The sequence below is a fragment of the Acomys minous genome (assembly GCF_964271855.1).
Source record: "Acomys minous genome assembly, chromosome: 19".
Lineage (NCBI taxonomy): Eukaryota > Metazoa > Chordata > Mammalia > Rodentia > Muridae > Acomys > Acomys minous.
The window spans coordinates 66560122-66581192 of NC_140499.1; the positions used below are offsets into that span (position 1 = coordinate 66560122).

The following is a 21071-nucleotide window of genomic DNA, read 5'->3' on the forward strand; positions in this document are numbered from 1 at the left end:
GTGCTGGAGACTGAGTCTCCTGTGAAACCCTGACACTCTCAGGAAATGCAGATGGTGCCATAGGACAAGCGCCTCCTGGTCACTGCGCTAAACCAGCAGGTGGGGGCCTCTGCCCAGTGACTGCAGCATGAAGCCCTCCAGATACTCACTAGTTCCGAGTGGACGGTTGTTTGTTTTTGTTCTTTAATGAGCTAGGATAGCTTCATAGGATGTCTGTAGCTTGTTTTTATTCTGAGGCTGGATTAGTCATTCACGTGTTAGGGCAGGGGCATGCGGTACTGCGGTGTGTGTCTGTGTGACGGCCACAGCAGCTCGTGGAGTGAGTTCTCTTTCCTCCTGCTGTGTGTGTTCCAGGCATCAACACTCAGGTTGTCAAGCTGGCTGGCAGGTACCTCTATCTGCTGAGCTATCTGGCCTACCCTGGATGAATTTTGAGTCCCCCTCTTCCCTCCCTCCCGTCCCCTCCCGTCTCTTCTCCTCACCCTCCTCCTCCTCCTCCTCCTCCTTGCCCCTTCTCTCTAGACAGGTTCTTATTGTTACCCAGGCTAGCCTCAGACATACTACATAGTCCAGGCTAGCCTCAGACACACTACATAGTCCAGGCTAGCATCAAATTTGCAACAGTTCTGCCTCAGTTTCCCATTTACTGGGATTATATGGGTAAATCACTATTTCCAGCTTTTTTTTTTTTTTAAGATTTATTTTATTATTATGTATACAATGTTGTCTGCTTGTTTACCTGCATGCCAGAAGAGGAAACCAGGTTACATCACAGATAGTTGTGAGCCACCATGTGGTTGCTGGGAATTGAACTCAGGACCTTTGGAAGAACAGGCAGTGCTCTTAACCACTGAGCCATCTCTCCAGCCCCTCCAGCTTTTTTTAAATTCTCTAAAAAATTCCATAATTTAATCATGTATTTAATGTATTACATGTGTGTGTACATGTGCATATACACACGCCATGCCACACATGTGGAGGTCAGAAGACAACTTGTAGGAATCAGTTTGTTTTTACTGTGGGATCTGGAGATGGAACAGGTTTTCAGGCATGGTGGCCACCACCCTTAACTACTTGCTACGCATGTTTTTAATTCTTAGGTAAATGCTGGAATGTTTTTTATATTCTACAACTTGGCTTCTCTCTCTCTCTCTCTCTCTCTCTCTCTCTTTCTCTCTCTCTCTCTCTGTGTGTGTGTGTGTGTGTGTGTGTGTGTGTGTGTGTGTGTGTCTGGTATTTCAGGACAGGGTTTCTCTGTGTAGCCTTGGCTGTCCTGGACTCACTTTGTGGACCAGGCTGGTCTCGAGCTCGCAGTGATCCACCTGCCTCTGCCTCCCTGAGTGCTGAGATTATAGGACTGTGCCACCACACCCAACTTTGCTTTTCATATACTTAGCTAATTTGATTTTTTTAAAAATATAGAAGGATACTGGTCAAATTGAATTTAAATATTACTGTTGAGGGATTTGGCAGGTCTTTGTGGTCACTTACATGACAAAGTAGTGGTAGAGTCTTATGTTCTATGTCTCCACCAGGGTCTGGGGAAACTGCAACGGTTTCCTTGCCTTGGCTGTCCTGGACTCGCTTTGTAGACCAGGCTGGCCTTGAACTAACATCAATAAGCCTGCCTCTGCCTCTCAGAATGCTGGGATTACAGGCGTGAAGCTACCACACCCTGCTCGCAACTGTTTTCTTAGTTTGGTTTTAAAAGTTTCACTGAAAAGGCAGTCTTACCTGGAGTGTGTGGACGTAGCTGCTTTCTTTGTTCAAGCACAGAGGATAGAGTGACATATGGCCCACAGCCTTCCCCGACCCCCCTTCTGTGTCAGTATGCCTTGTTTGCTTGTATAACTGTTTTTTTTTTAATGTATATATGAGTTTGCACATGTGCACAAAAGTGCCTTGGGATGACAGAAGCAGGTGTGAGACCCCCTGGAGCTAGGGTTGCAGGCAGGTATGAGCGTCTCTGAACCCCTTCCTCTCCAGCAACAGCAGGTGCTCCTAACTGTTGGGCCGTCTGTGTAGCCCCAGCTTACAGGTTGTTTGCGTTTTGCCAAGCTTCAGCTAGTTGCTTCTGGCATTAGGAACGGGGATGGGTATGTCTTTGAGAGGCTTTCTAGTTTTCCCATGTCTTCCCTGGCTGTCTTTGGAGAGGCTTTCTAGTTTTCCCATGTCTTCCCCTGGCTGCAACTTGCGTTGTTTCATTATAACTGGCAATAAAACAGAACTAAAGTCTTTTTTCTTTTTAGTCACTTGGAATTTTACATCCAAAGATGTAACAAAGTTTTATGTCATTTTGGAGCTCAGTGTTCCCTGCTGTAGCTCATGCCACATGAGCGTGAGGACCAGAGGGCAGGCTCCCAGAACCAGGGCGAAAGTGGCACAGGCTGCTGCTGCTGCACATAGGAGGTCAGAGATGGGCCAGGGCAAGGGGCTAGACTGGCAAGGTGCAGGTTCCATAGGAGATGCTGTCTCCACAGTGAAGAGGTCAGTCAAGGAAGACACTTGTCATCAGCCTTCTGCTTACACACACACACACACACACACGCACACACACATACACACACACACACACACACACACACACACACACACACACACACTGTATTGTGTTTCTTTAAAAAACAGGAGTACGTAGTGGCACACTCCTTTAATCCCAGCACTCAGGAGGTTGAGGCAGGTGGATCTTTGTGAGTTTGAGACCAGCCTAGTCTACAAAGCGAGTCCAGAACAGCCAAGGCTACACAGAGAAACCCATTTGTTATGAGTTGTTTCAAGTAGGATGATGGAATAATCTGCCCGAGGGCTGGAGAGATGCTCAGTGGTTGTGAACACTCACTGCTCTTAGACAGGTTAAGAGTTTGGCTCCCAGTGCTCACATCAGGTGCCTCACAAACCCCCACAGCTGGGTGGTCCCTGTAGAAAGCTGCTTTTTCCTGAGCTAGACCCAAGCTGCTCTAGAGTTTGGAACTCAAACCAAATCAATAACCAGCTTTGCCTTCTTGCTGAGTGTAGGTCATAGCTGAACCTCAGCTCTGACCACAGCAGGGACAGAAAGGACCTGATCATGCACGGCAGCTGTCAGTGGGAAAGACAGCAAAAGTGACTGTCAAAGTAGTAACCCAGGGGAGCCAGAGACACCCAAGCTCTTCTGTTTTCTGCTCTGCCTTCTGGGAGCACATGTGCACCAAGGATAGTGACTAGTGCAGGAGCATTTTGATCGGCATAATGAAAACCTCACAGTGGAAATGCGTCATGCGTGATTGTCTTGCTTGAATTTGATGACATCATCCGAAGAAGATGATGACCTGAGGGGCTGCTTTTAGCTTTTTGATACCAAAACCCAAATTAAAGCAGTCTTTATTTTCTGGGCCTCCTTGTTTTGTTAGGCGTGTCTGCCACCTGGTGGCTGTGTAGTTAAACAGGAAGCAGAGGGGCTCTGCCGGCTCACGCTGGCCCAGGAGAACCAGCTCCCTCTGCTGACCTCACTGGGCACTAGCAGGCAGGTGGTACACATACACACACGCAGGCCAAATACTCATATGCATACAATGAAATTAATTAAAAAAAAAAAAGCTGGGTGGTGGTGACACACACTTTTATCCCAGCAGATGGATCTCTGAGATGGAGGCCAGCCAGGTCTACAGAGTAAGTTCTAAGACAGCCAGGGAAACACAGAGAAACACTGCTTGAAAAACTAAACCAAAATAAAAAAAACAGCAACAACAATCACCAGGACCAGGTGACGAGAGAGGAGGAAGGAGAGGCCCTCCCGGATATGTGCATCAAGGAGCATTTCATATCTAACCTGTGCATTCTGCTTTTTACTTTTACTTGAAACCTGTGATAGCATTTTACAAATTGCAAATGTCCGTATCTTTTTACTAAAGTGAGCTATGCTTACAGTGGCAGCAGTCCTCATCTGTTCTGGTGCTGCTCCTGTGCCGCGGTGATTGCGTGTCTTCTGCCGGGATGCACTTGAGCAATGTAACTCAGTTTTAATGCTAAGCAACAAAACAAAACAAAACAAAAAACTGATAAGATAAACTTCTCTCACATTATTAATACATGTCCTTCCCCCACCCCCTCCCACCCCCCTTTGTTTGTTTGCTTGCTTGCTTGTTTTTGGTTTTTTCTTTTTTTTCTTTTTTTTTTTTTTTTTGGTTTTTTTGAGACAAGGTTTCTCTGTGTAGCCTTGGCTATCCTAGACTCGCTTTGTAGACCAGGCTGGCCTCGAACTCACAGCGATCCGCCTGCCTCTGCCTCCCGAGTGCTGGGATTAAAGGCGTGCACCACCACGCCCGGCTTGTTTTTGGTTTTTTCTAGACAGGGTTTCTCACTGTAGCTTTGAGTGGGTCTGTGGCATCAGATAAGCTGGGCATGGTGGTGCACTCCAATAATCATAGATAATACTGGCACTCAGGTGGAGGCAAGAAGATGATAAGTTTAAGGTCACCCTCAGCTATGTAGGAAGTTGGGAGCCAGACAGGGCTGAGACCCTCTATTGAGAGGGGGGGGCGGGCGTGTGTGCTGGGCAGTGGTGGTGCACACCTTTAATCCTAGCACTTGGCAGGCAGAGGCAGGTGGATCTCTGTTCTTTTGAAGCCATCCTGGTCTACAAAGAGAGTCCAGATCAGTGTTTCCTGCATGTGAGGCAAACACCACCTCAGCTGCATCCCCAACCCCCAGAGACAGTACATCCTGAAGGTGTCTTTCAGGAGGATTACTATTTGTGTAAGGCCAGACTGAGTTACCTAGTGAGAAGACCTCATCTCAAAAAACAAGAAGACAAAGCAGATTATTTGTATTGGTAGACACTATCCCTTAATAAAAATTATAATGTTACTTAGTGTGGGTTTATTGATTATTGACCACATAATAGGCACTGGGCCATGTTGCTTAGGATGTAATTCTTTGTTGTAGAGCAATAGAATAAAATGAGCCTCTGAAGGCATAAAGCAGAGTGGACGAGGTGTGGTTTCTTGGTTGGCCTGGGACTCACAGGGCTCTCTGCCTGTCTACTTCCTGCATATTGAGGGGTGTGGCACCCCACCTGACTCAGATATGGTTCCTGAAACAGTTCTGTGGAGCAGCTTCAAAGGAGAGGGTGGCCGATATGCTAGGTAGGGTAATGAAGAGTCTTCAGGAGAAGGTTTTGCTATGAAAGTTGAGGAATTGTTTACCAGGAGCATACGGAGTAGTCATTGCTGACCAAAGAGTAATTTATGATGAAAGAGCAGCCTGTGAGGCAGGGCCTGTCAGGAACAACTGCTGGTGGGGGACGGGAGTGGGGCAGGAGGCGGGCTTTGTATACTGTGGGAAGTGCAGGTTCTTAAAATGACTGTTATTAGGAAACCATTAGCTTTTGATCTGGGGGTAGGGAGAATACAGTAGCCCAACAGGATTGGATCTGGAGAGTTCAGTAAAACCAGAGAGAGATGCATTGCAGTTCATACTCAGTAACTGCTCACAGAGTGAGTGAGAGAAAACATGTCTCAGAAAACTCCCTGGTGTTTAGTTTGGGTGTTTGGGTGGTAGTGGGTGCTGTTTACTAACTAAAGTAGGGACCTAGGAGGAAGAAGGAGCATGTGAAGAGATAGGAGTTTATTTATTTTGGCTTTTCGAGACAGGATTTCTCTGTGTAGCCCTGGCTGTCCTGGACTCACTCTGTAGACCAGGCTAGCCTCGAACTCACAGCAAACCGCCTGCCTCTGCCTCCCGAGTGCTGGGATGTGCGCCACGATGCCCGGCAGTTTTAAATTCTAAAACACAGAATTTAGAGGCGCTGTAGATAGGTAGTGGTTTTCAGTAGACGGCTGGATATATGAGCATAGAAAATACAAGGAATTTTGGGCTTGAGAGGTCAGTTCTGGAGTCCTGAGCACACAGATGGAGAAGATATAGGATTGCAGCATGTAAAGGCTCACATAGCTGCCAAAACCCCAGTTTTATGGGGAGGAGAGTTCAGAGAATGAGAGAGAGCAGTGGTGTGGAAGCTCAGTTAGAATGCTTAAAGAGGAAAATAGGTATACAAAGGCTATGAAAGATGAGAACAGTGTCCCTCGGCTCGGTCAGTTTAGTCGGGTACAGTCAGTAGCGTAGGGAGCAGAACCAGGAGTCAGGTGGCAGTGAGCGAAAAGAGAACAGAGGACTAAGAAATGAGGTTGCTGGACACCCGGCATGTGCCTCTCATCGCAGCATTTGGGAGACAGGTGCAGAAGAATCAGAATTACAAGGCCAGCCTCCGTACGTCGCTCATGCAGTGCCCGTCTGCAGTGCATCAGATTCTGTCTCAAAGAGGAACAAGCTGGGACATGCTGTCACAAGCCTTTAATCCCAGCACTTGAGAGGCAGGGGCCAGCCAATATCTAAGGGTTCTAGGCCAGCCTGGTCTACATAGGGAGCTCCAGGACACAGTGAGAGCCTGCCACCCTCCAACCTAGTTCATGGATCTTAACTCTGAAAAGGAAAAGAAATGTGATTTAGTACAAGTGTAAACCAAGTGCTAAGAGAATGAGGAGAGGTTGTGTAGCACAGGGAGGGTTCGCACAGGCACTGTCTCCAGGACCTGCCTTCACAGGGAGGGTCTGTGTGGGCACTGTCTCTCAGGACCTGCCTTCACAGGGAGGGTCTGTGTGGGCACTGTCTCTCAGGACCTGCCTTCACAGGGAGGGTCTGTGTGGGCACTGTCTCCAGCACCTGCCTTCACAGGGAGGGTCTGCGCGGGCACTGTCTCTCAGGACCTGCCTTCACAGGGAGGGTCTGTGTGGCCACTGTCTCTCAGGACCTGCCTTCACAGGGAGGGTCTGTGTGGGCACTGTCTTCAGGACCTGCCTTCACAGGGAGGGTCTGCGCGGGCACTGTCTCTCAGGACCTGCCTTCACAGGGAGGGTCTGCGCGGGCACTGTCTCTCAGGACCTGCCTTCACAGGGAGGGTCTGTGTGGGCACTGTCTCCAGGACCTGCCTTCACAGGGAGGGTCTGAGCGGGCACTGTCTCCAGGACCTGCCTTCACAGGGAGGGTCTGTGTGGGCACTGTCTCTCAGGACCTGCCTTCACAGGGAGGGTCTGTGTGGGCACTGTCTCCAGGACCTGCCTTCACAGGGAGGGTCTGTGTGGGCACTGTCTCCAGGACCTGCCTTCACAGGGAGGGTCTGAGCGGGCACTGTCTCCAGGACCTGCCTTCACAGGGAGGGTCTGTGTGGGCACTGTCTTCAGGACCTGCCTTCACAGGGAGGGTCTGTGTGGGCACTGTCTCCAGGACCTGCCTTCACAGGGAGGGTCTGTGTGGGCACTGTCTTCAGGACCTGCCTTCACAGGGAGGGTCTGTGTGGGTACTGTCTCTCAGGACCTGCCTTCACAGGGAGGGTCTGTGTGGCCACTGTCTCTCAGGACCTGCCTTCACAGGGAGGGTCTGTGTGGGCACTGTCTTCAGGACCTGCCTTCACAGGGAGGGTCTGCGCGGGCACTGTCTCTCAGGACCTGCCTTCACAGGGAGGGTCTGTGTGGGCACTGTCTCTCAGGACCTGCCTTCACAGGGAGGGTCTGTGTGGGCACTGTCTCCAGGACCTGCCTTCACAGGGAGGGTCTGTGTGGGCACTGTCTTCAGGACCTGCCTTCACAGGGAGGGTCTGCGCGGGCACTGTCTTCAGGACCTGCCTTCACAGGGAGGGTCTGCGCGGGCACTGTCTCTCAGGACCTGCCTTCACAGGGAGGGTCTGTGCGGGCACTGTCTCTCAGGACCTGCCTTCACAGGGAGGGTCTGTGTGGGCACTGTCTCCAGGACCTGCCTTCACAGGGAGGGTCTGTGTGGGCACTGTCTCCAGGACCTGCCTTCACAGGGAGGGTCTGTGTGGGCACTGTCTCCAGGACCTGCCTTCACAGGGAGGGTCTGTGTGGGCACTGTCTCTCAGGACCTGCCTTCACAGGGAGGGTCTGCGCGGGCACTGTCTCTCAGGACCTGCCTTCACAGGGAGGGTCTGTGTGGGCACTGTCTCTCAGGACCTGCCTTCACAGGGAGGGTCTGTGTGGGCACTGTCTTCAGCACCTGCCTTCACAGGGAGGGTCTGTGTGGGCACTGTCTCTCAGGACCTGCCTTCACAGGGAGGGTCTGTGTGGGCACTGTCTTCAGGACCTGCCTTCACAGGGAGGGTCTGTGTGGGCACTGTCTTCAGGACCTGCCTTCACAGGGAGGGTCTGTGTGGGCACTGTCTTCAGGACCTGCCTTCACAGGGAGGGTCTGCGCGGGCACTGTCTTCAGCACCTGCCTTCACAGGGAGGGTCTGTGTGGGCACTGTCTCTCAGGACCTGCCTTCACAGGGAGGGGCTGCGCGGGCACTGTCTCTCAGGACCTGCCTTCACAGGGAGGGTCTGAGTGGGCACTGTCTTCAGGACCTGCCTTCACAGGGAGGGTCTGCGTGGGCACTGTCTTCAGGACCTGCCTTCACAGGGAGGGTCTACGCGGGCACTGTCTCTCAGGACCTGCCTTCACAGGGAGGGTCTGCGCGGGCACTGTCTCTCAGGACCTGCCTTCACAGGGAGGGTCTACGCGGGCACTGTCTCTCAGGACCTGCCTTCACAGGGAGGGTCTGCGCGGGCACTGTCTCTCAGGACCTGCCTTCACAGGGAGGGTCTGCGCGGGCAGTCTCCAGGACCTGCCTTCATTACTGCACCTTCCACAGTCAGGGCTGGTGTACAGCGAAGATGAGTGGCAGAGGGAGTGGAAGGAGCTGATGAAGCTGGCCTCAAGTGAGCCCAGAATGCATCTGGGTACCAACGGAAGCAGCGCGACTGGGTAAGTGTGGCTCAGAGGGGCTGAGGGCATCTCTGTGGAGTCCTCACTGAGGGCACTCTCAGATCTCAGTCCCAGATCTTGAGCTCTGTTCTGAGCAGGTGTTGGGAAGAGAGAGAAGCCATGCGAGGAGGCATAGGCGTGTGGAGCAGCACAGAGCTCCTGTGTGCCATGCTAAGGCTTCTCCTGGGTCAAGCTTGTGTCCTGTATAGACTTTGGAAAACATCAGGACTAGTGGGGCAGCATCGTGAGCAAATAAATTACAAAGAGAATGAAAAGGGACAGAAGACTTAGCTGACAAGGACACTCGTGAACTCCTGGTTGGAATGTGCAGGCGTTGGACAGAGGCCTGGGCAAAACCAACAATGTCTTAAGTGCAATTTTAATGGTATTGCGGTTGGTTGGTTGTTTTTAAAGGAGTCCTTAAAAATTTGTTTAGGGGTGTGTCTGTGTGTGTGTGTGTGTGTGTGTACGTGTGTGTGCATGTGTGCTTGCACCTTTGTCTATGTAATACATGTGTGCAGTGTCAGCAAAGCCCAGAAGAGGATGTCACGTTCCCTAGAACTAGCGTTACACATGGTTGCAATTTGCTGTATGGACGCTGGGAGTCCAACCCTGGTCCTGGGGAAGAGTGGACGCTGGGAGTCAAAGCCTGGTGTGTGTGTGTGTGTGTGTGTGTGTGTGTGTGTGTGTGTGTGTGTGTGTGTGTGTGCGTGCGCGCCTTTAATCCCAGCACTCGGGAGGCAGAGGCAAGCGGATTGCTGTGAGTTCGAGGCCAGCCTGGTCTACAAAGTAAGTCAGGACAGCCAAGGCTACACAGAGAAACCCTGTCTCGAAACCCCCCCCCCCCCAAACCCAGCAATATAGTGGGAGTGGAAAGAGATAAGGAGTTAGATTGAGGTGTGGGTAAAATGAAATTGGCCATGTGTTTGTAACTGAAGCTAAGGAGTGTAGCCTTTCCCTTTCTACTGTTGTGGACTGGATACAGGGCCTTGGGTGTGCTAAGCTCGTCCTTTACCACTGAGCCACACTGCCAGCCCCTGGTGTTCTCTTGGTATTGAATATGTTAAAGTTCATAGAGTTTCATGGTAGGAGATTTAAAAAGCATAACCGCAGTTAGGAATATTCCAGGTTGATCATTTATGCAGAGTTTTGAACTTTTCTATTACAGGAAGTTGTGGTTGAGTGGGACTGAGGTAAGGCTCAGAAATCTAAGTTCCTAACAAGCCCCAGTGTTGACTGGCGTTGCTTAGAGATGGGTAAGACTGTTGGAGTGTGACTGTGAGATCTGTGAGTGAAGCTGTGCATCCGAGTACACTGACAGCCGAGCAGGTGGAGAAATGAAGGGGAAGTTAGATTAGAGGCTGGGAGTGTGGTAGAAGCAGAGTGATGGACAGATATGCAGGAGATGGCTCAGTCCAGCCACTGAGTACTTGAGGCTCAGTAATAAAGGGGCTGGGTGCGGTGGCATAGCCTGTAATCCCAGCCCTCAGGAGGCAGAGGCAGGTGGATCACTGTGAGTTCGAGGCCAGCCTGGTCTACAGCATGAGTCCAGGACAGCCAAGGCTACACAGAGAAACCTTGTCTCATAAAAGAAAACAAAACAAAATTTAATTAATAAAGAAGAACAAATATTTTATGAGCTTTGGTCAAGCTGCTGTGTAGCCAGTGAGGCTGTTTCAAGTAAGAGACCAAGAAGAGGGGTCGGGGTTTTCTCTCCTCTGCTGTGAGTGTTGTGTGGGTTGTGCTGGGTCAGGGGAGCAGGATGGGGCTGTGGCTTCGTGTTTTGGCTGTTGGATGGTTGTCTGGCAGGTGATTGATATTAAGAGATGGAGATCACTTCCAGAGGCTTTAGTCTGTCTGTCTTTATTTAGTGTATGTCTGTGTGCATGGGCATGGGGAAGTGGCAAGTGCTGTGCGTTGCAGTGTGGAGATCAGAGCACACTCACAAACAGTCAGTATTTTCCTCTTGTCTGCCATGTGAGTCCCAGAGATTGAAACTAGGTCACTGGGCATGGGGGCAAGCACCTTTCCCCATGTCTCCAGCTCCTGACTTCCAGATTTCAGCTTTTCCTTGGATTTCCCTATTATCAAATTGGAAGTAGAAGCGAGCATGTAGCACAAAGCAGTGTGCTGGGGTTGGGAAAGCAGCGCAGGGCTGTCTTCCCTCGCTTGGCAGCTGGCCTCAGGACCCCTGTTTCGTTCCCCCTCCTCCCTTCTCTCCCGCAACTGTAGAGTGGAGGGGTCCGAGGAGCCGGTGTATGAGAGTCTGGAGGAGTTCCATGTCTTTGTCCTCGCTCATGTGCTCAAGAGGCCCATAGTGGTCGTGGCAGACACCATGCTGAGGGACTCTGGAGGGGAAGGTGAGTCAGCTGTCACCAGGTGACAGGTGCCTTGGGGTTGGAGCTCTACATTAAAACAGTAGGAAACTCTCAAGAGATTTAAATGCCAGCTGTGGGGATGAATTGGGTTGGGATGCTCCATCAAACAGTTGATGAAGGGGCTGGAGAGTGACTCAACAGCTAAGAGCCTGAGCTGCCCTTGCAGGGATTCAGGGTTAGTTCCTAGCTCCACACCCCACTGTGCAGCTCATGGCTGCCTGTAACTCCATTTCCAGGGGACCTGGAGTGGACACACATGTGCATGTCCCCACACAGACACCCATGATTTAAGATAATAAAAATAAATCTTGAAGACTGAACTAGGCAAGGGCCTGGCCTTAGTAATAACAGCCTTTGTGGTTTCTACAGCGTTTGCCCCTATTCCGTTTGGAGGGATCTACCTCCCATTGGAGGTCCCGGCCAGCCAGTGCCACCGGTCCCCTCTGGTGCTCGCCTACGATCAGGCCCACTTCTCTGCACTCGTGTCAATGGAGCAGAAGGACAGCGCCAAGGAGCAAGGTGCCGGGCCCAGCGTCTGTGTCTGCGTCTGCTCTGCATCATGTTCATTCAGAAGTGGAAAGGATAGCTACGAAAGTCCAGACAGTGCCGGTGTTGCTTGTTTGTTTTACACCAAGCTATGCACCATTCCCAAGAGCTTTTAACTTTAAAAAGGGGGTGGTTTGGTGAAAAAGGTGTCTTGCTGTTCTAGAGTAAAATTCTGTATTAATGCGCTGGTCTGTGTGGGGAGTAGGTTAGTTCACTGGCAGGGAGTCTGGGAGATTAATACACGAACTTGTGTACTGGCTGGGAAGGAGATGTAGCCCATTGGTGTTTGATGTAATGTCTTCCTCAGCGTGGGGCTGGGTGGACCAGTCAGTCATACCCTGTATATGAGTTCAGTGACGCCACCGTGTGTCCTCTTGCCTTCTTCCTTCCTCCAGAAGACTTCCTGACAGCTTGTTTTTCCTCCCCAGCTGTGATCCCGCTCACAGATTCAGAGCACAAGCTGCTGCCCCTGCACTTCGCTGTGGACCCAGGAAAGGGCTGGGAGTGGGGCAAAGATGACAACGACAATGTCCGATTGGCCAGGTGAGGCCAGCCTAGCCTTTCCATATGTATCGTAGCTGAGCTCTCCTCCACATGCAGTGCCATGTACCCACACTTTTTTCTTACCTCAGTGGCTCACCATCACATCCTTGGTCTAGGCTCATTGGGAAGTGGAGAGATGGAAGGCAGCCTGGGCGTCTGGTGCCGGGGCCTTGCAGCTGCTTTGCCTTCTTTTCTTAGAGCAGGGCAAGTGTCCCGCCCATTACATCCCGGAATCCCCGAAACAGTGATGGGAAAAGCAAGACAGACAAATCCTGCTTGGTTCTAAGTCAAAGGCAAAGGAGTTTTAAGCAGGTGACCGAAACAGCCTGCCTTTAAATATCATTTTTCTGGCATTTAGATAGGAGTGCATTTTTCTCGCCTACCATTCAAACTTTCCTCCCTGTGGTCTGTTCAGTAACTTCTCCCTCTTCCCTCCGTGCCTACAGAGATGCGGATGTAAACACCTGGCCCTTACCTCTTACCCGGTGCCTCCTTTGGGGGCCTTTGCAACTTTGGTAGCTGGCTGAGAGGGTTTGATTTTAAAATCTAGCATTTAATTTTTTTAAAAAGTTTTAACAGCTGGGCATGGTGGCCCGCACTTCAGCCAGCGCTCAGGGGAATCGCTGCAGCTCAGGGTCATGCCAGAGTCCCCAAGTTTAAGACAAAAAGAAAACCAAAAGATATAGTGACGTCAGCATCTGCTAAGTGATGTCACAGCAGTGATGACAGCAGCTGTCCCACCCTCTGGTCCTCTGGTCTGGACACTGTTGAGGTCTTGCGGAAGGACAGCCTGCCTTTGGAGTGACGGTTGTTTAACAGCTCTTCTCCTTCTCACAGTGTGACCCTGTCCCTGGAGGGGAAGCTCCATCTGCTGCACAGCTACATGAGCGTGAGGTGGATCCCACTGTCCTCTGACGCACAGGTGAAGGCCGCTCCCGCCCACAGCCCTGGATATCCTCAGAGACAGGGAGAGCAAGGGGAGCAGAGCGTACCCCTCCCTCCACCGGTCTCCACGCACTCTCTGCTGCCGACTTTAGTTAGTTATTAGTTGGCTCTACTGGAGAGTGAACCCAGGCCCTCCATGTTAGTCAAGTGCCCCACTGCTGAGCGGCACCCCTCGGCCAGGCTCTGCTGTCTAGCACCAAACCACATTCCTTAAGAAACTTTTAAACTTGAGGTTGTCGTTTCTGTGTCTCTACCCCTTGCTCTCTGCATAGATCTGTTTAGGATACCAGAGTGTCTGGTCATGAGTTCAGGAGCAAAGGACAAGCCATGGCCTCCGGGGTGTGGAGTGCATAAGAGCAGTGCTCAGGCGTGGGCGCTTGTGCTCAGTTAAGGCTTCCGTGAGAAGAATTCTAAGCAAAAATTGACATAGACTTGTAATAAAGAACAATTTGGTTTCTGCAAAAGTATATTTCCAGCTAGGCAAAGTGGCAAGCCCCTGTAGTCCCAGTATTTTGGGAAACTGAGGCAGGGGGATTTTAAGTTTTAAGCTATTCTGGATTGTATACCAAGACCCTGTCTCAGGTAGATAGATGATAGATCGATAGATAGATAGATGATAGGAAGATAGATAGATAGATAGATAGATAGATGATAGATAGATAGATGATAGATAGATAGATAGATGATAGGAAGATAGATAGATCGATAGATAGATAGATAGATAGATAGATGATAGGAAGATAGATAGATAGATAGATGATAGATAGATAGATGATAGATAGATAGATGATAGGAAGATAGATGGATAAATAGTAGATAGATAGATGGATGATAGATAGAATTCCTTTCCACAGAAGGAGGTTGGACTGCAGTGAGTGAGGGAAAGTCAGATATCAGGTAAGTATCTTTCCTTGGCCCATGACAGCTGGCTGAAGCCAGACAGGGACAGAGTGGCCTTTTGGGTCACTCCACAGATAGAGTTCATGGCGCACATGCCTCCTGCCCTCATTTGCATCTCCCCACTTTCTTCTTCCTCCTCCTCCTCCTCCTTCTTTTTGGTTTTTCAAGACTGAGTTTCTCTGTATAGCCTTGGCTGTCCTAGACTTACTTTGGAGACCAGGCTGGCCTCGAACTCACAGCAATCCACCTGCCTCTGCCTCCCAATTAAAAGGCGTGTGCCACCACACATGCCTTTCTTTTTTTCTTCTCTGGAGAGGTTTATTGTAGAAGGGAGGGCCCACCTCAGGACCACCTACAAAGAGGTAGCGCTGGGCCCTCCCACTCAACCCCTAACCAAGAAAACGTTTCACAGACTTGCCCACTAGCCAGTGTGATGGAGGCAGCTCCTAGCTGACATTACTTCTTCCCAGATGACCCTTCCTTATGTCAAGGTGACAAAGACTAACCAAGATAGCAGCACCCTTTTGTGTGTGCGCATCTGACCCTGTGACAGGGCTGTAGTGAGCCCTGGAAGGCGTTAGATAGGTCCTGTGTCTGGGAGCATCCCCACACTGGCCCGGTGAGGTGACCATCAGTGCTGTTCTCTCCTGCAGGCGCCTCTGGCCCAGCCTGAGTCCCCCACAGCCTCAGCTGGAGACGAGCCCAGGTCCACTCCCGAGTCCGGGGAGTCGGACAAGGAGTCGGTTGGCAGCAGTTGTACCGGCAATGAGGGCGGCAGGCGGAAGGACAAGTCAGAGCGCGACCGGGAGAAGGACAAGAAGAGAGCAGACTCTGTGGCTAACAAACTAGGCAGCTTTGGCAAAACGTTGGGCAGCAAGCTTAAGAAGAACATGGGGGGCCTGATGCACAGCAGGGGCCCCAAGGCCGCAGCGCTGGGGGGCGGCCCCGAGACACTGGAGAAAAAGAAGAAGAGCAGCTCGCTGAAGAGCTGGAAGGGCGGCAAGGAGGAGGCGGCGGCCGGGGATGGGCCTGTGTCCGAGAAGCCCTCGCCCGAGTCCCTTGGCAATGGAGGGAGCAAGTATAGCCAGGAGGTGATGCAAAGCCTGAGCATCATGAGGATTGCAATGCAAGGGGAGGGCAAGTTTATTTTTGTTGGAACCCTGAAGATGGGCCACCGGCACCAGTACCAGGAGGAGATGATCCAGCGCTACCTTGCAGATGCTGAGGAGAGGTTCCTGGCAGAGCACAAGCAGGAGGCCGAGAGGAAGACCCTGAATGGAGGGTTAGTCAGTGGGCCGCCTCCAGCCAAAAAGCCGGAGCCCGACGGTGGGGAGGACCAAGCCAGTGACTCCCCCGCAGAATCCAAGGCTGCGGCCTTCTCTGCTGCCTACCCTGGGGGCTTCACTATCCCTCGGCCTTCTGGGGGTGGGGTCCACTGCCAGGAACCCAGGCGGCAGTTGGCAGGGGGCCCGTGTGTAGGGGGCCTTCCCCCCTATGCCACCTTTCCCAGACAGTACCCTCCTGCGCGACCCTACCCCCACCAGGACAGCACCCCATCTCTGGAGCCAGGCAAAGATGGGGTGCACAGGGGTACCCTGTTACCACCCCAGTTCCGTGTGGCTGATTCCTATAGCAATGGCTACAGAGAGCCACCTGAGCCAGATGGATGGGCTGGCGCTCCCCGGGGACTTCCCCCAACCCAGACCAAATGCAAACAGCCGAACTGCAGCTTCTATGGACACCCCGAGACAAGCAACTTCTGCTCCTGCTGTTACAGGGAAGAACTGAGGAGGCGGGAACGGGAGCCTGGCGGGGAAGTGCTGGCGCACCGGTTCTGATGGGCAGAACCTGCGGGGAGAGGGCTAAACAAAGAAAGTGAAGGAAGCTCAGCTCCGGCTCTTCAAGACCCGGCCCTGTGTGGATGGGGCAAGTGCAGACGTGGTTGTGGGAGCTGGAGTGCTGGCCAGCTGAGCAGGACGGGCTAGCGCTGCCTCGGGGCAGGACAGCTGCCTGGGGAGCTGACTATGGACTGCAAGGCTGAAGGGAAAGGCTCTGTCTCCTAACCGCCTGCATCCCAGTCCCAGGGCCCAAGGGAAAGCAGGGAAATGGTTGGTGTGTGCGGGTGGGAGGTGGGTGGACGGACGTCTTCTTCGGGGGAGGAAGCTGGCCAAGAAAGGTCTCGGCCAGTTAAGGAAAAAACAGACCAAAGTTCATTGACTTTAGAAAAAAGCACATGGTGGTGTAGTTGGGAGTACAGAGTGATCCTGAGACACTGAACAAAACTGATTTTGGTTTGAATTAGGTAGATTTTAGTGTTGGATAAATTCTTCTTCCCGAAGGATCAAGGCAGTAGTGTGTGTGCTTGGCCTGGTTAGACAGAAGGGGTAGTTTAAATTCCAGTGCGCGGAATAGGACAAGGGAGGAACTTAAAGGGAGATTCTTTCCTGGTGAGTTTATGTTCTTCTCGGTGGTCATCTGTCACCCACTCTGGTTTCGGGGAGCACTGCCCTTTGCCCCATCTTCTCATCCTTTTTGAGGACTAAACTCAGCTAAGTTAAGAAGTTGTGATTTTTTTTTTAAAATATTTTTTATTTTAAAAGCAAGTTTCCTTTGGGAAAGAGAAGAGTGATGAGAGCAGCCTTGTGTGGAGTTCCTTCAGGTCAATGGTTGCAGAGTGATCTGCTTTTTAACTACTTAGCAATAACTACATGAGGGCGAGAAGGGTGCAGGAAGGCCAGATGTTCGGCCATACTGTTTGAAACAAAACCAAAACCTATCTAGAGCACTCTGTCCTTAGCTGCTGCATTTCTGTAGAGTGCAACTTATTTTATTGACAGGACCCTGACCAAAAACACCTTTAAAATTACTTACTTCCCAGCCCCCTCTAGGTGATTTTTTTCTCCTTCCTGTTTATATCTGGAGAATGAACTTAATTAACATCCTGGCTTCTTTTGTTAAGCCATAGCTGACCTTAATCTGTGGTTAGTTTGTTAAAATAATAAAAATACTTTGTAAGAAGAATTATTTTTGATACTAGGACTGGTGTTGAAGTGTGGGGTGGGGATGGGCCATTTGTAAAGAAAGCTAGAGAATATATTTTAGTGGACTACAGCCACGGGCCACAGAGCTGCGGCCACGGGCCACAGAGCTATAGCCACGGGCCACAGAGCCATAGCCACAGGCCACAGAGCTGCGGCCACAGGCCACAGAGTAGTTCCAGGGAGCTAATCTGCCTTTGGCTTTCTCCCTTCTCCTGAGCCAGCCCTGTTGTCCAGGCGGGTGGGAGTGGGCCCAGCGGTGAGATCTCCCTTGCCGTTTGCACAAAGCACAAGTCTGGACAGCTTACGTTCTGACCAGAGCCATTTCTAAGAGCTTTAAACTAGAAGACTATCCTGCACCAATTCTCCTTTTTTCCTTATTTTTTTTTCCTGGGGAAAAAATCATCTATGCAATTCTGTACACTTGTGGATGCATATGAAGAAGGGACGTGAGTGAGCTTAGACGTCCAGAGTGGTAGCTGGGGCTGTTCCTGTGCTTTGATTTCTCTGCTGAGGTATGTCATCGCCACTGATGGAATGTAACCCCCACATGTGGTTTAAGTAAAAAATGGCTGTGTGTGTGAGTGTGTGTGTGTGTGTGTGTGTGTGTGTGTGTGTGTGTTGGAACCTCCTGTCTGCATGTTTCTTCTGCCTAGTCAGGAAAATGACTACACACTTCTCCCTGGTAATGAAGCTAGTCAGGCTTCTTTATGGAATTATTTGGTTTAGTAAGGTTCTGCGCCCCCTCCACCCCCACCCCCCACGCCCCCTCAAAAAGTTTGAAAGTCACTTACTTCCAAATCTGCCAATCTGTTGATTTAATACTTTCCTGTCATCATTTTAGAGTTTTGTTTTTGCTATGTAGCCTTGGCTGTCCAGCCTGGTACTTGCTATATAGCCCAGGCTAGCTTCCAACTTATAGCAACCCTCCTGCCTCAGTCTTCTGAGTGCTGGAATCGAGGTGTGAGCCACCACACCCAGCGTTCTTCAGGCTAGAACCTAGTATGAGAGAAGCATTTGTGGCAGGTGCATAATTTAAAGGTCTACTCAGAAATTGAGAGTGGTTTTGTTTTGTTTTGTTTTTAGGTAGGATCCTATTCTGTAGCCCAGGCTGGCCTCAAATGTGTGACCCTCTTACTTCAAGCTTTCCTAAGTGCTGGCATCACACCAACCATACCATACTTTTTAAAACTCAGCATATAAACATAATATAAAAAAACCTAGATTGAACAAAACACCAAAATCTTAGGATGTAATAGGGATGACATTAAAGTGAAAGTGAGCCCTTAATTGAACAAACACGAGGACAAATCCTGTCTATTTAAATTGTGATATGTTAATAAAGTTTTTTTTTTTTTACATTTTTTGATTGTTAAAAAAATATTGTATCAAGATAATATTTATCTTGATTGTGGGTTTTAAGCAGTCCTTCAGTGTTTCTCCCAGTGAGTGGTGAGTGGGTGCCTTGTGCTGTGTTCTCTTCACCTTAGACGCGGCCCAGTTTCTGCAGTTTGAATGAAATCTTCACCCAGTGGGCCCCCCTCCCTTCCTGACACTGCAGACGCCTGGTGTGCACACACGGGATGCCTGCCCAGGAGGATAGCAGTGGAACAGCCCCTCAGGGGCCTTCCTGTAGAATACAGCCAGGCACGCTGCTCTGCATTGGACTGCTGTGTTTGGACTTGATCTGTTAGTAGATTGTATTTAACACTCTTGTTTTTAAAAACTGAGGACAAATGAAGAGAAACAGAAACCTTGTATCATGTTTGTTTTTATTTATATCTACACAATCCTAATTCTGTTTGTCCTTCCAAAGAAAAAAGTTCCAGGGTTAGGGAAGGGGGTCTTAAAGATCATGGGAAAATGGGCCGTAGGCCATACTTTTTGTTAAATTCGTTTAATTGGGAGGGTAACTATTAAGGCACCCATCCCCCTCCCCAAAATCTCCATTCTAAGGATGAGGGACTCCGAGACAGCAGATTTGTTTGTTTAAAGAAGGGATGGTGAAATCTTTCATTATATTTTTGGGGGCAAAGGAGGGGTTGAGTAGGATAGAGTTAAGGAATAATGTCTGGGAAACAAAACGGACAAAGATTGGCTTGTTGTTTGGGCTAGGCGAGCCCATGCAGTGACTGTGGTGGGGAAAGGAAAGGAGGGGAGCGTTGTGTTGGGAGCAGTCAAGTGAGTGAAAGCTCCTTGTCCAGGTGAGCCCGTGGGGGGAGGGGTGGACCCCGTATCCCTAGGTGAGGTATGGCCTCATCTCTCAGGCTTACATTTAAGTGCAATTACTCTTGTTAATCCAGGGCATCTGGGACCCTACTGAGGGTTAATGGAGAGAGGGATCTTCAGGTCTGCTTTTCTCCTCCCCACACGCTCGCTCCACACGTCCCCAGCTCAGAGCAGGCGCACCAGAGGGCCGGCCCCTAAATCCCTTAGCTGAAAACTGAAAAAAGATTTTCTTCATACTGCATTTTATAAATGATACAAATTATATCTTTTAATTTCGTTTTTACGATGCAATTTCTAAGAGAGGGATGGTGTTAAGCTCCATGCTGTGCCTTAAATAGAAGTTCCCTCCCTCATAGGCTTCCAAAGTCCACAGACCAGTAAGCAAAGCTCCCGTGACTTTATATTGTACACTTGGGAGCCCAGAGAATGCAGCCGGCTCTCCACGGCCTGGCTCTTGCCATTCTTCCTTTCCAGGTTCCAGGCATTTTATTTTTCTTTCCATAAAGGAATATTTGGGAAATGTTTATGAGTTGCTCAGACACCTCTGACTGGACTGTGTCCTCTTTTTCCCGAGGAGACAGTACCTAGCCACATACCCATAGGTGAGGACAGAGTTAGAGCTGTTTTCTAGCCAGGAAACACATATTCCCCACGTCCTTAAAATTTCCTCCTCTCCCTGCACCTCAGCTGCAGCATCAGTGAGTCATACAAGTGCTCCGCCTCTTAATATTTTGCAGATACCCAGTCATTAGTCAGGGTATGTTGCCTCCTGTGCGTAAGCTGCTTAATAAAATGGTATTGTGGAATTTCCTACGCCCTCTCCCTCCATTGGCTAGGTGGGCTGGGGGCAGCAGAAAAGATGGAAGCTGTCTTCGGACCTTGGCCTCGTTCTGTGTTTATAACTGGATCTGTGATTCATCCTGTGAGTCACCGAGCTCCACCTTCCTCCTCCAGCTACCCCTCCCAGCAGCCCTTGCTCCTGGCACAAACCTGTAACCGGAGCAGGGCTCTGAAAATGGAAACGTTGGCTGTAGCTCCATGCCTCTCTACTCCCTCTCCATCCGTGGGCATCTGAGTTTATGCTGCAGGCAGTGAGAGTCTTCTGTTACCTCACCCTCAACTGCTGCCCCTTTGCACTTCTGGTTAGGTCCGCCTAGCTTACCCCCCGCCCCCACTTCCACCATTCCCCTCTATACCCTGCTGCCCCCAGACCTCGAGATACAAACGAGACAAGGCTCTTCAAAGACAAGTGGTGGGGAGAAGAAAAGTAGACCGTGGGATTTTAAACAGTTGCAGGGACACCTCGTCCTAAGCTGCTTCCTTGTTACAGTGCACATGCGGTAGTGTGGTGGAGTGGTGGTGGCCAGCAGCCCTCAGCACTGACACAGGCTTCTGGGCCCCCTTGCTAGCAAGTACATACCTGTTTGTTCCAGACTGCCTCTGCTCATGCTAGCTCCACTATTTCCACAGTTGCAGCCAACAAAGGGAACTTTGGAAGCTGAGGCTGGAAGGATGTGTGCTGTGGGGAAGGGAGTATTGAATGTCACAGCCCCCACCTAAGGATTGCTACCTCTGTACAGACCGAAAAACAATAAAACAGCTCATTAACACCCATTTTGTATTTCATTTCCTGTCTTCTCCATGTCGAAATAACGCTGCTTTCAAGTGGCCCTCCCCAGCGTTCCCAGCCTCCTAGCAA

The 21071-nt window shown here is 50.5% G+C and overlaps 1 protein-coding gene across 7 annotated transcripts in view; it reads left to right on the forward strand.

Annotated features, from left to right (window-relative positions):
• OTUD7B (OTU deubiquitinase 7B) overlaps positions 1-20986 on the forward strand; it is a 63821-nt gene extending 42835 nt beyond the window's left edge. For 4 of the 7 annotated variants that reach the window (XM_084769582.1, XM_084769583.1, XM_084769584.1 and 1 more), the window contains 6 exons: positions 8681-8793; positions 11026-11153; positions 11541-11690; positions 12146-12260; positions 13098-13182; positions 14759-20986. In XM_084769582.1, the coding sequence (XP_084625708.1) occupies positions 8681-8793; positions 11026-11153; positions 11541-11690; positions 12146-12260; positions 13098-13182; positions 14759-15943 (1776 nt within the window). In that variant the 3' untranslated portion in view covers positions 15944-20986. The remainder of the gene's footprint in view (positions 1-8680; positions 8794-11025; positions 11154-11540; positions 11691-12145; positions 12261-13097; positions 13183-14758) is intronic. The other 3 variants (XR_014776898.1, XR_014776899.1, XR_014776900.1) reach the window with 3 other exon arrangements.
• The last annotated feature ends 85 nt before the right edge of the window (positions 20987-21071 follow it).